This window comes from Oryzias melastigma, linkage group LG8 (genome assembly GCF_002922805.2).
Source record: "Oryzias melastigma strain HK-1 linkage group LG8, ASM292280v2, whole genome shotgun sequence".
In the NCBI taxonomy this organism is placed as follows: domain Eukaryota; kingdom Metazoa; phylum Chordata; class Actinopteri; order Beloniformes; family Adrianichthyidae; genus Oryzias; species Oryzias melastigma.
This window is the reverse complement of record NC_050519.1, coordinates 16123051-16135892: the sequence shown is the minus strand read 5'-3', so window position 1 is coordinate 16135892 and position 12842 is coordinate 16123051. Positions and strand designations below refer to the sequence as shown.

Sequence of the window (12842 nt, the reverse complement as noted above, 5' to 3'; positions counted from 1 at the left end):
TGAAATGTGCTATACAAATAAACTTGCCTTGCCTTGCCTTGCCTATATTACAATTAATTTTTATACAGTGGCCTGAATGTGGAATCATACATTAAAAACATAAAGACACAAAACACAATATAAACATTTAAAGATTTTTGACAGAACACAACAGGTTTTCAAAATAAAAGGCTTTGGAGGAAGACGAATGAAAACATGGGGAGGAACGTTCTATCAAGGTTTAGCGGCAGAGAATCTGACTGTGAGTCGTGACTGCAGCACTAACGAGTGGCTGAAAAACTCCTTCCTGCTCAAAGCAAACAAGAAAACCGCAGTGAAAGTGGAGACACAGAATTGCTACTGACTCAGTTTGCCAAAGAGCTCCACTCCCAGAGCAGCATAGATGAAGAAGAGCAGCATGAAGAGGAGGCCAAGATTTCCCACCTGGAAACAAGAAGAGCACATGTTAAGTTCCATCCTATACAGACATTTTGTCAGAGCACTGTGTATCTCTCAAAATCACTTTAACATCAATAAACAGAATTAATGCATATATAAGGTGCTCCGGATTACAAGGTCCAATGTCGCTTTTGAATTAATCAAGGCTTTTAAGGGAACCTTATAGTGCAGAAAACACTGTACTAATATCCACATCTTTATTATTATTTTTTGTTTTATGTCTAAAGACACAGCAAGTAGTCAGGGAGTGTGATGTTTAGAAAGTCTTTTTTTTCTCTCTGTTTGCTAAGTCCCATTGGTCAAACAATAGAAGTAATGATTCTGACCACTGCTCTTTAGTAAAACCCTTAAGATCCACAAGAGAACAGAAAATGTCTGATTATTTTTTTAATTAATAGACATTTTCTTTAGATAATTATTTTAAATATTATCCTCTCCAATAGACAGTTTTTTGATTCCGTTAAACTAAGTTTGAGTGATTTAGCTGTTGCATAAACATAAAGACGGATAATTCCCATTTATGGCACAAAGACACAAGTGCAGTGTGATTTATTTAGTAGCATTCACCTTTGACCTTTTCATCACTGCTTATGCCTCGCTACAAGAACGTTTGAGGCTTTAGGGTCACTTATACATGATTTTATTTCACCTTTATTTTACTCTTTTCTTTTTTTCTTAAGCTAATTTAGCCTTCGTAGGTAACTGTGGCCAACTTTGCAGTGCTCAGAATTGCTCTAGATTAAAAAAAATCAATTTTTAGCTAGGTTTGCATTAACAATTAGCTTAGCAGAGTTAGGAATTAGCTCATTCTTTTCTAAGTTCTTTTTAATGATGTTAAAGGACTTTAGCCTGTTGTAAACACATCTATAGTAAACAGAATTCAAACATTTATGATCTCTACAGGCATGGAATCAAACATGATTGGCTGGATTACCTGAGGCAACGCCTGCATCACCGTATCAAGCAGAGCTCTCATTCCTTTTGCCATCTTTAGAAGCTTCAACACTGCAAAAGAAACAGGAAACTTTATAGCATATGGCTTATTTGCATAATTCTATTTTGCATTATAAAGTAGCAGTGATTAATCAGCTGTTTATTTTTTTTTTGAAGCCTTGGCACAAAGCTAAATAAAACAGAATAACAAAACAGAGTTAAACAAAAAAGCAAGTTATTTTATTTTTTTGGTAAAAATATATTAATTATGTTGTAATGAAAAATAAAACTGTTTTTTTTTTACGTGCACGTGTGCATCTACCTCGTGCTATTCTGAGGACTCTCATAATTCTGAGGATGGTGGGATTCATGGGCAGCGCCCCCTTCATGTTTAGCTCCTCCAGGACGATGCCCAGGATGGACAGTGCCACTATTGTTACATCCAGCTGATTCCACCTAAAACAAACACACAGCGTTATTTTACAGCAAACATCCCCAAAACATCTACAGTCTGTTGGCTAACTCTTTTTGAAATTATTCATCTAAATGCAGGATGGAAAAAGCAGTAAACACATGAAAAAACATTCACAACTTTGCAGTTTTCTGGTTCTTAGAGTTGTTTTTGCTTTCAGCCATTTTGAACATCCTGATACGAACACTTCTATGTCTTCAGCAGACGAGTTTTGGTTTTGTTTATTTTTATGGTTTTAAACCAGTGAACTGTTTGCATGCTTGTAAAAATTCTGCATTTTATTAATTACATCATTCAAACTTTTTGACATTAAGCCCTTTCTCTTATACTAATCTTTTAAATTATGTTTTAGACTATTTCACCTTTAACACTCTAACATAGTGTTGTTATTTAAATACGCTTTTTAACAGGTTACACAGTTAACCTAATTCTAATAGAATTTGAACAGCACTGTTGGCCATATGTTAATTTTGTAATCACAAGATGAGTTATGGTAATTCAAAGAGTGTACTATTCCCTGTTACTGGCAATATTTCAAGTATTAAAGAGTTAAATATATTTATTTGTAGTCAATAGTGTTATTCTTAATGTAGTGGTAACTTTAATTTGCTAAATTAGCATTAGTCAAACTTTTAGCATTTGTTGTAGCGCTGCTAACTAGCCAACCATTGAGCTAGCTATGACTTTTTTGGCTCTGCTCAACTTCTTTTACTAATTTTAGTGTTACACGGATATTCTAAACTTCACAGTTGACCCGTACGGATGCTGCAGGTTTTTTGGGTTGTGCAGGCCCGTAGAGGGTCCAAGACATATTAAGGGCAGAACAAGTCTGTCCTGTAATTCACTTCAGGCTTTTACGGCCACCTTAAGACACATCGTAAAAATGGAATGTACGATTGTGGTGCTAGTGGTGAGAATATCTTTTAATTATGACATATGGGTGATGCGGTTGTAAGGTGTCCTCATGACACACTCTAGTTGTTAGTAAGGTGTGCGTAGTGACTTCCTACTGACCGCACACAAATGCAGGCACAGGATGTCCAGGTATTACTTCAGTGCCCGTAGGACGCCCATTGTATGCCCACACAAACTACACTCTGATAATACTCTGGTTTCTAACTGTCAAACGCAAGAAGTGTGCACTTATCACTTGAACAGCTTTATGGGTTCCTTGAGCAGTGTGTAGAATTTGGGGGTTGAAAAATGTAAAATCTGGACCTGCGTTTTACCTACTTCACCGTTACTCCCCTATAAGTGTTCTCTGTGACCTGTCACCCGCAGCATGCCCATAGGTTTTACAGAGTGGCCTACAACCTTGATTTTTCGTGTGGCCCACCTCAACTTGTCATATTTGGACATATGGTTTGAGCCCCCTTCTCGTTACTTTTTGATGTTTTGAGTGTCCCCAACTAGATGTGCTGGCTGTTCCCACTAAATCAGGGGTCCCCAACCGGTACCAGTCCGAGGGGCGCTTGGTACCGGGCCACAGACGCTAATCAGGGGTCCATGAACCAGTACCGGGACGCGATCCGGATCGATAGCAGTCCCCTAACTTGATACCACTTACACGTTCGTTACAGAGGGGTTGGGGACCTGTGATTTAATGGAAACAGCCAGCGTGTCAAATAACGACGAGTTGGGGTAAAAAAGTGACGTGGAAATACGTCAACCATACACCCGAACCATACGTCAACACATGACGATTTGGGAGTGTGAATGTATGGCCCGTACAGGTTACCCATATTCACACAGACACACCGTATCCACCCTTAACCCTCCTTGTGCTATCTTATGGGGTCAAGATGACCCAAACCTTACATTGACCTGTTATCCATCCCATGACAAATGTGGATGACGGTGGGCAGGATTTCATATCTGTCACGGACACCAGTGACAATCAAAAATCTTTGAAAAAAAAGTTTAACACACTGTCTTGTGGGGTCCAGATGACCCCATTTCCAACATTAACATACCTAGCATAGCACAAGGGTTAAGGGAAGTTCTGGCTGAGGCTGTAGCCTTAGCCAGAACTGCCCTTAAACCTTGCAGCTCAAGTCAGCACCTTCTCATAACCAATTAGTCACATATTGACGTGTCACTTTTGGACGTGTCACTTTTAGACCTTTTGGGTGTAATGGGTACTGGACCAGTTCTGATTTGTAGCCCAGAGGTTGGGGAACTGGGATTTAATGAGAACAGCCATTACTTCGAACAACAACGATTTGGGGACACCCAAAATGTCAAAAAGTGACGCGGAGGGGTCCTTAACCAAACGACTCAGGAGTGAGATGTGTTGCTCAGGTGCATTCTTGCAGGACCAGAGGAAGACTCCAGTGTTTAACATATGGCAGCTCTGATTTGTTTACTTGTCTTTAAAGAAGCGATGGATCCCAAACGCCACAAGCTTAAGCAGGGCCTCAACGACAAAGATGAAGGTAAACACGTAGTTGCAGTTCTTCAGGGCCTCCTTCAAATACTGCACACACAGAAATGCAGTCAGTATAAAACATATTTCTACCAGAGACCCATTTTGTACAAAACGTCTAACAATAAAGGATAAATAATGACTAAATAGGAAGTAAAGACATCACCTGTTGCTGATTGTAGTGCTCAACACTCATTGTTAGGACATTGATGCCAACGATCAAGGTGATGAAGAGGTCTAGGTAGTGGTTGGTGCACAGCCTGTGTATGTACAGGCGCACAGGAGAGTAGTCTGCATAGTACGGCCTCTGCATGGCCTCTGGAGAGCAGAAACGAGCAAAAAGCAGAAGAAAAAGGTGCATGTGAACAATGTTCTGACTCTTTTATGTGAAGTAGTGTGCACCAGGATGGAGAGGTGGGGAGAAGCAAATCACTGTTGTCGCTATTCAGACAAATAAAGCCTCCGATTGCATTCGATTCATTTCAGTTTTTGCTCATTTAAAGCTCAGTGATGTGCCTTGCTCCTGCTCCTCACTCCTGTGCACGCTGCTTTCTGTTAACACTGCTAAGAACAGCAGACTAATTGATGACACATTCTTCTTTTTTTTTTCCTGTTTTTTCTTTTTTTTTTAAATCACAGTCTTTTTTACTTCCCCCGAGAGACTAGTCAAGCTGACATGTCACATGTCTGAAACGGAACACGCCAGAGAGCTGGACTGAGAGACTGGGCTCACCAGCAGCTGCATCTCATGTTGTTCTTGTGATTCTTCTACTGAAAATGTTGTTTTTAACCAGATACTACATGAGAATGGTGGTCCACCTCTCTAATTTATGATGTGAAAATAAAACAACCGCTCGAGTACATTCGTAAGAACAACATTTTGTATTTCTTACATCCAAATATTATGTAAAAAAATATTTTATAATTTGTGTTTATATAATATATAAACACAAATAAAAACAAGAATGTAAATTACAGGGGAATAAATTAACTGATTTGCTAAATGTAGATCATGATATCATAAATATAAAAGTAGTAATGTACTATTCAGTAAAATTTGTTGATAAAGTAAGGAGGGTGTCTTGATCAGGTATAGATAGGAGCATGAGCTGAGAGTTTAGGCTTGAAAGTGGGAACTTAAAGTGGGAAACTGTCAGATTTGATGCAATTTGATAAAATTACTTTTAATAAACATTGACTGTATTTGAGAAGTGGATAGAGTGACCCCTCCCCCTCACAGTCCAAGCAGAAAACGCAGGCTGGGTCCAAGAGGTAGACTTAAAATAAACAGTTATTGCTCAGTCAAATTTGTCGGAATCTCGTTTAGACTGTGTTCAAGTGGTACGAAAGGGACAAAGCGGTCAGGAAGATGGATGGATGGATGGATGGTTGCCATAGACACCAAGACTTATACCAATTTAGACAAATCACTGCTTTCTGGCTCAAAAATGGCAACATCTGTGTTAGGGAAAAAATTGTGACCAAATAGACTTTATTTAGCCATTGACATAAACCCAAATCGACAAAACAAGGTCGTGAGGACACCAAGAGAAAATGCCTTATGTTGGGTTCCAACGAAATGAAGTCAATTCAGTCGTCTGTTTGGAACGTGAGGGCGGGGGGGGGGTTGATTAGTCCAGTTCTCTCTGTGTACTGTCTATGGTGGAAGCCGAAAGGAAGACATTTTTATGGATGATGTCACACACACTCGGTCCAGTTCTCTTCTACAGTCAATTGTTTGAAATCAAATTCTGTTAAATTCTGTTTCACAGTTTTGGTTTCCGATCAGCCTCTGTCACAACAGGCTTCAATCAGCCAGTCCCCCCTCAGCGTTTTTAAAAACACTTTTTCATAGTCATGTCTTCTGTTTTTCCAACTGTTTTTTTTCTTTTTGTTTCAGGTTAATTATGAACAGGTTCAGTCAGACTAAATTAAGTTATTTTTTTGGCAAAACATTTGAACTCATCTAGTAAATATTTCAATTTTAAAGTTAAACCTAAACGGAAACTACATGTAGTTGGCTTGATTTAGACATTTATTTAAATAGCTAAAAAAACAGACTTTGAGGTGAAGATGCTGCAAACAGATTTATATTAAAGTAAAATTCCTATAAATCTATATTGTTGTGTAATTCATATATTAAAAAATGCCAAAACTAACCAACAAACTGACTTAAAAATATAATTTTACTTTTTAATTTAATAAAACTTCTAAGAAATTTGCCATATTGATAGTTTCTTCCAAAATAAGATAAAGGAAATTTAGGGTAGAGCTGCCTGTCTTTGTTTTTAGGCAATACATTTTTTCAACAAATAGTTCATGTTAAAGGGGCCATACCACGAAAATTCTACTTTTTTAGGTTTTAAGTGCACTATACTGTTCATCTTAGTGTTCCAATCATAATATGGCCCCTTAAAGGTTTTATCAATATTTAATTAAAATATATAATTTTTGTTATTTTAAGAAGAGCTCCCATGTTTCATGGAGTCGTGGTCAAACAGAAGAAGACTAAACTCTCCCACAGCCTTTTTTCTAGGAATGTCTGAACCGCTCTGAGCATCCCTACACGTCAACAGCTGTGCCACCCGAAGCATTCACAGGTATAGCAGCTGAAAAGTCTGCTATGTTTCTGAGTCTGCCCGTCAAAGCGTGTTTGGGTCCAGGGGCACCTCGGGGGTCTTGCACATGCATTTGGAGAGAGGTGAGGGAACTGGCGTTTCACAGATATAAAAAAATAAAAAAAATCAAGCAAAAAATATAGGGGAAAAATGCAGAAGTGTCCACTTTTTATTTTGCATGCAAAAATATCTCAAATTAACCGAAAGAAAATGAATAAAGTGGACTCTTCAACAAAACTCATCACATTTTGAATGGATGAGTTTCAGGCAAATTGGTCCAGTTTTCCTCATTTTGGCAGCAGCAGGGAAGGCTCAGCTGCTGGAGGAAGTGTACAGTAGTTTTTTTCCATCGTTGTGCTCTTCCATGCACGTTCAGGAGAGGGTTGGGATGGGGCTGCAGTCATGCAGTGACATGCATCAGATTGGCAAAGCCCACGCCCTCTGTCAGTGATCAATCACTGTTTGTGTGAGCAAGCCAGTCTATTAAACTCCCCCTCTGTTCCGGAGCGTACATTGAGGCCTGTTATAATCTTTTTTTTTCTTTTTTTAATCATTCTCTTTATCTTTTGTTCAAGCTCTGAAAGCAGGCAGTGCTCAGAAAAATAGACTACCGACCAGCCCCTCTATTCTCCTTACTCCTGCGCTTTTTATCTATCATTTTCTGCCTCTTGTCCTCCCGCAGGCGGGCCTCCTCCTCCTCCTGGTCCTGCCGGCACTTGTGAAAGTTCTCCACCACCACACCCACGAACATGTTGAGGACGAAGAAGCTGACGATGAGCAGGAAGGAGATGAAGTAGATTAGCATCCAGGGGTTGTGGTTCCTCACAGGCTGAGAAAAAACACAACAAAAGAGTTTAATTTTCTGTTGCTTGTGTTGGTCGTTCGTGTTGAAAGTGGAGGGAAAATTTTAAAAAGTCCACGAAACTGGGATTTTTCTGTGTTCAAGAGCAGATACATCCTATATGTCACCATATGTATTCAGAATTTCTTTTTAGATTGTTCACAGAAGACGGAAACAAAAAAAAGTACAGGAAACTGGCATTTTTTTGTTTTCGACATCACATTTTTTTTAATTTACTTTAAAGTTTTGTAGTTAGTTTGTGTTTAAAGTGGGGGAGGGGAACAAAAAGTGCAGGAAACTAGACTCTTTGGTGAGTTCAAGAGCTACAGGCTAAAAGTCATCATCTTCAGTGAAGGGGAACAAAAAAGTGCGGGAAACTAGCATCTATTAGTGTTCAAGTGTAGCCACTAGGGGTGTGCCAAAATATCGATATTGCAATATATCACGATATTTAGTTCTACGATCGATTCTTGATGGGTTCTCACCAAGTATCGATATTATATTTTCATTTGAAGAGGCTGTTGCGCTGAGCGTTTGAGTTGCACGGCGGAACTGTTGAGTAGATGAGCGCGCTGCATCGGACATTTGATAGCGATGCACGCGCTCATTCGGGAGAAGCACCGGTCAGATACAACAGACTCGGTAGCGGTGTGAAGCATGTCTACCTGTCAGCATTTATTATTCATTTGTAGAAGAAGCAGCCGGTAAGAAGTGACTTTGTGTGAGCACTAGAATTACCGCCATCGCGTACTTCCGGTGCTCTGTGGGAACTGGGCGCGTGGTCCGCAGTTGTTTGTGTACACTTCAGGTACCGTCGGAATTTCCTTTTCATGCACTTCGATGTTTAACCTGCTGCTGTACGGTGTAACTTTGGTACATTTCTAATGTGAAGTTTTCAAACAATGTAATTACTTTTTGCTAATGTTAATTTTAAAGTAACTCTTAAATAAAAAATGCAGGATTTGATGTTTGAACTTAAATAAAAATGTATTGAAAATAAAGTACATGAATTCACTGTAAAATTAGGGAGGTTGCCAATTAATTGAAGTACTTAAAATTATATTTATTGCCATTATTATGTGTGTTTTAAGGTTTTTACCAATTGACTGCTGACTGACCAAATGGAAAAATGATAAAGATTGGAAAAATAATCTCAAGTGACAGTCTGAGTAAATCAGCCTTCAATTTTGGATGCTCAGCCCTTTTCAAATGAGGAAAAAGTGTACAAAAGAAAATAGGTAAATTTTGAGAGAGGCTGTAAAACATTATATTCATCATCCTTTGGTGTGACATTCTATTGGAGGTAGATAGCGGTCACCACTTGACTTATTTAATTTTATTCTGTTGTTTACCACTAAGTAGTGCCACTGCTGATCATGTTTACTATTGTCAACATTGAATTTGACAGATAATTCCAATTCAGTTGTTGTTAATGCTCGTCAAAGACATAGTATTAAAGATTTCAGCAATGTTTCACAAAATTGTCTATAATTTGTTGCACAAAATAAGAAAATTTGTTTATCATGATTGTGTTAAAGATAAATGGGGATATATTTTCCCAAAATATATGTTCTTCTATATAATGTTAGTTATTAGAGAGAATGTTTACCAATTATCGCAGTATTGCGATATTATCGATATTGTGAGCCATGTATTGCATATCGTATCGTATCGTGAGGTACCCAGTGATTCCCAGCCCTAGTAGCTACATGCTATATGTCATCATCCTTAAATATTTCTTTTCATTTCCTTTAATCTTTTGTAGCTAGTTTGAGTTTAAAGTGGGGGAGGGGAACAAAAAAGTGCGGGAAACAGTGCTTTTTCTGTGTTTAAATTTGTCATCACCTTGGTATTTTTATTCATATTTCCTTTAAGCTTTTGATAATAGTTTGTATTTTGTAAAAAATGGAGGGAAAAAAAGGGCGGGAAACAGGCCTCCATCTGTTCAAGAGCAGCTACATCACCTTTTATATTTGTTCTGAATTTACTAAAAGCTTTTGTTGATAGTTTGTGTTGAAAGTGGAGAGAAAACAAAAAATAGTGCTGGAAACTAGATTCTTCGGTCTGCCCAAGAGCAGCTACATGCTATATGTCATCACCTTTTTATATTTATTTGGATTTTCCTTAGAGATTTGATGATAAATTGTTTTCAAAGTGAATGGAAACAAAAATATTTCAGGAAACTGGCATCTTTTAGTGTTTTCAAGAGCAGCTATTTGCTAAATAATCATCTTTGTCTATTTATTTTGAAATTTCCTTCAGGTTTTTGCTAATAGTTTGTGTTGAAAATTGAAAATTTGGTCGTGAAACAGGCCTCTTTCTCTGTGTTCAAGAGCCTAAACCTTTGTCACTGGAGGATATTGCAACATGAATGTTCAAAATAAACCCTCTTCCAGTTCCTTTGACATCCTCCCCCCTCAGCTTCTTTTTAATGTCACCGACACTGTGGGACCCTGGATTAGCAAAATGGTTCAAATACGCCGTTGTAGAACCAACACTTAAAAAAACCTAGCTTGGACCCATAACAATTAAAGAACTTCAGACCAATATCCAAGCTCCCGTTTCCATCTAAAGTGGTACCTGAAGAGCTCACATCTTTTCCAGAGAAACATAACCTTTTCAGTCTGGCTTCCACAAACACCATTCCACTGAGACTGCAGTACTGCACAGTAGCGCTTAATAATCAGTCAACCAAAAAAAGATTCAAAGTAGTCAAGAAAAACTCTGTTTTGATTTGGAATCCATTAGTGTACAGTGAAACCAGTGAATACAACTTTAACTGAATGTTTTCTTGTAAAAAACTCTTTCAGTTTCGGGTAAACCCCAACGGTCTCAGTCTTGTGCACAGCACCGTAAAACTTAATTTATCGCAAAATAATAAAAAAAAAAAAACAATGGTAATTCTAGTTATATTTGTGATCATCTTACTAATGAAAAAACTGCCAACAAGGGATTTAAAAGGTTACATTCTTTGGAAAATGACATAAAATACAGTTTAAATTACCTGCTGATCCACACCTACTGCATCCAGTCCATCATACATGATGTTTACCCAGCCGTCTTTACACGACAGCACAAATAAAGACATTAGGGCCTGGAGAGAAATGACAACGTAATTGATACCATATAATGATGTTCAATAACAGTATTGCTAGCAAGATTTGCAATAGTAATTTACTTAGTTCATTACTGAAAATCTTTGTTAGCAGCAAAACAGCTCCTGTATCACTTGCTTTTATACCAACTTGTCCATACCTTAAACAGATTATCAAAGTTGTACTTTCGGTTTGTCCAGCGATAGTTGGCCTGCAGACAGTCGGACTTATTGGTGACATTTCTGGTGTCGAACCCTTCACAGATGTAGAACTTTCCTTTAAACAACTGAGGAGGGAAGAAGTATTGAAAATGTTTGCTTTGTCAGGAGAGAGGGAGAGGATCCTTTGCTTTTTTTCTACTTTCAGACAAATACTCATTGAGATGAAGTTTGACTTATTTTAAAGTTACAAAAATGGAATGCAGAGATTTTGAATTTCAAGAGAGAAAAATTCTATTGGAGCCGACTGTGTGAAACAGATTTGACGAGCTCACCTGAACCCCCAAGATGCCAAAGACAATGAAGAAGGTGCAGCAGATCAAGACAATATTCCCGATGGGTCTTAGTGAAGTGATGAGTGTCTCAACAACCAGCTTTAATCCTGGAGCTCGACTGATCACCCTGGAGAGCAAAGCAAGTTGAAACCCAGTGGAAAAAGGGTAACTAGCATTCACAGTCAGACCGGGAACAGGCGTGAACCTCAGAGGGCGGAGCGTGCGTAGAAGACGAAGGACTCGGAGAACTCCCAGGATCTTGTTTTCACCGGCGTAAGCGATGGAGACCAGAACGTCCACCAGAGACACGAACACCAGCAACCCATCCAGGATGTTCCAGGAGCACTGCAGGTAGCACTGCTTCCCAAAGCAAAAACCGAGCGCTACGACCTGATGGAACCAGGAAAAACACTGAATTATCCAACCTTTGATAACCATTCTTAAGCTTTACTGTTAAATTATTTTAATTACTGTAACTTTTAAACTGTTTAGGCAATTAATGTAATTCCAACTAATTCTGAACTGGAGAAAAGTAGCCTTGCACTGATATGGAACATTCTGCGATAGGGGTGTGTATTGGCAAGAATTGGCAATACGATAGGTATCGCAATACACGTCTCACAATAAGATACATATCGCGATACATGTCGCACAATTAGATACATATTGCGATACATGTCTTACAATAAGATACATATCGCAATACACGTCTCACAATAAGATACAAATCGTGATACACGACTTACAATAAGGTACATATCGCGATACACGTTGCACAATAAGATACATATCGCGATACACGTCTCACAATAAGATACATATCGCGATACACGACTTACAATAAGGTACATATCGTGATACACGTCTTACAATAAGATACATATCGCGATACACGTCTCACAATAAGATACATATCACGATACACGTCTCACAATAAGATACATATCGTGATACACGTCTTACAATAAGGCACAAATCGTGATACACGACTTACAATAAGGTACATATCACGATACACGTTGCACAATAAGATACACATCGCGATACACGACTTACAATAAGGTACATATCGTGATACACGTCTTACAATAAGATACATATCGCGATACACGTCTCACAATAAGATACATATCACGATACACGTCTCACAATAAGATACATATCGTGATACACATCTTACAATAAGGCACAAATCGTGATACACGACTTACAATAAGGTACATATCGCGATACACGTCTCACAATAAGATACATATCGTGATACACATCTTACAATAAGGTACATATCGCGATACACACCTCACAATAGATACATATTGCGATACACGTCTCACAATAAGATACATATCGCAATACAAGTCTCACAATAAGATACACATCGCGATACATGTCTTTCAATAAGGTACATATTGTGATACACACCTCACAATAAGATACATATCGCGATACACGTCTCACAATAAGATGCATATCGTGATACCTGCCTTACAATAAGATACATATTGCGATAGACATGTCCCAATAAGA

At 38.4% G+C, this 12842-nt stretch overlaps 1 protein-coding gene across 2 annotated transcripts in view; it reads right to left on the bottom strand.

The window, feature by feature from the left end:
- The window catches only part of cacna1ha (calcium channel, voltage-dependent, T type, alpha 1H subunit a), a 119523-nt gene that overhangs the window by 9842 nt on the left and 96839 nt on the right, over nt 1-12842 (bottom strand). Inside the window, exons 23-32 of one of the 2 annotated variants that reach the window (XM_024271513.2) lie at nt 11521-11705; nt 11316-11442; nt 10983-11108; nt 10732-10821; nt 7502-7715; nt 4435-4586; nt 4210-4319; nt 1694-1827; nt 1373-1443; nt 345-423 (exon numbers count right to left, since the gene is read on the bottom strand). In XM_024271513.2, coding sequence (XP_024127281.1) covers nt 345-423; nt 1373-1443; nt 1694-1827; nt 4210-4319; nt 4435-4586; nt 7502-7715; nt 10732-10821; nt 10983-11108; nt 11316-11442; nt 11521-11705 — 1288 coding nt within the window. The remainder of the gene's footprint in view (nt 1-344; nt 424-1372; nt 1444-1693; nt 1828-4209; nt 4320-4434; nt 4587-7501; nt 7716-10731; nt 10822-10982; nt 11109-11315; nt 11443-11520; nt 11706-12842) is intronic. The other variant, XM_024271514.2, reaches the window with a different exon arrangement.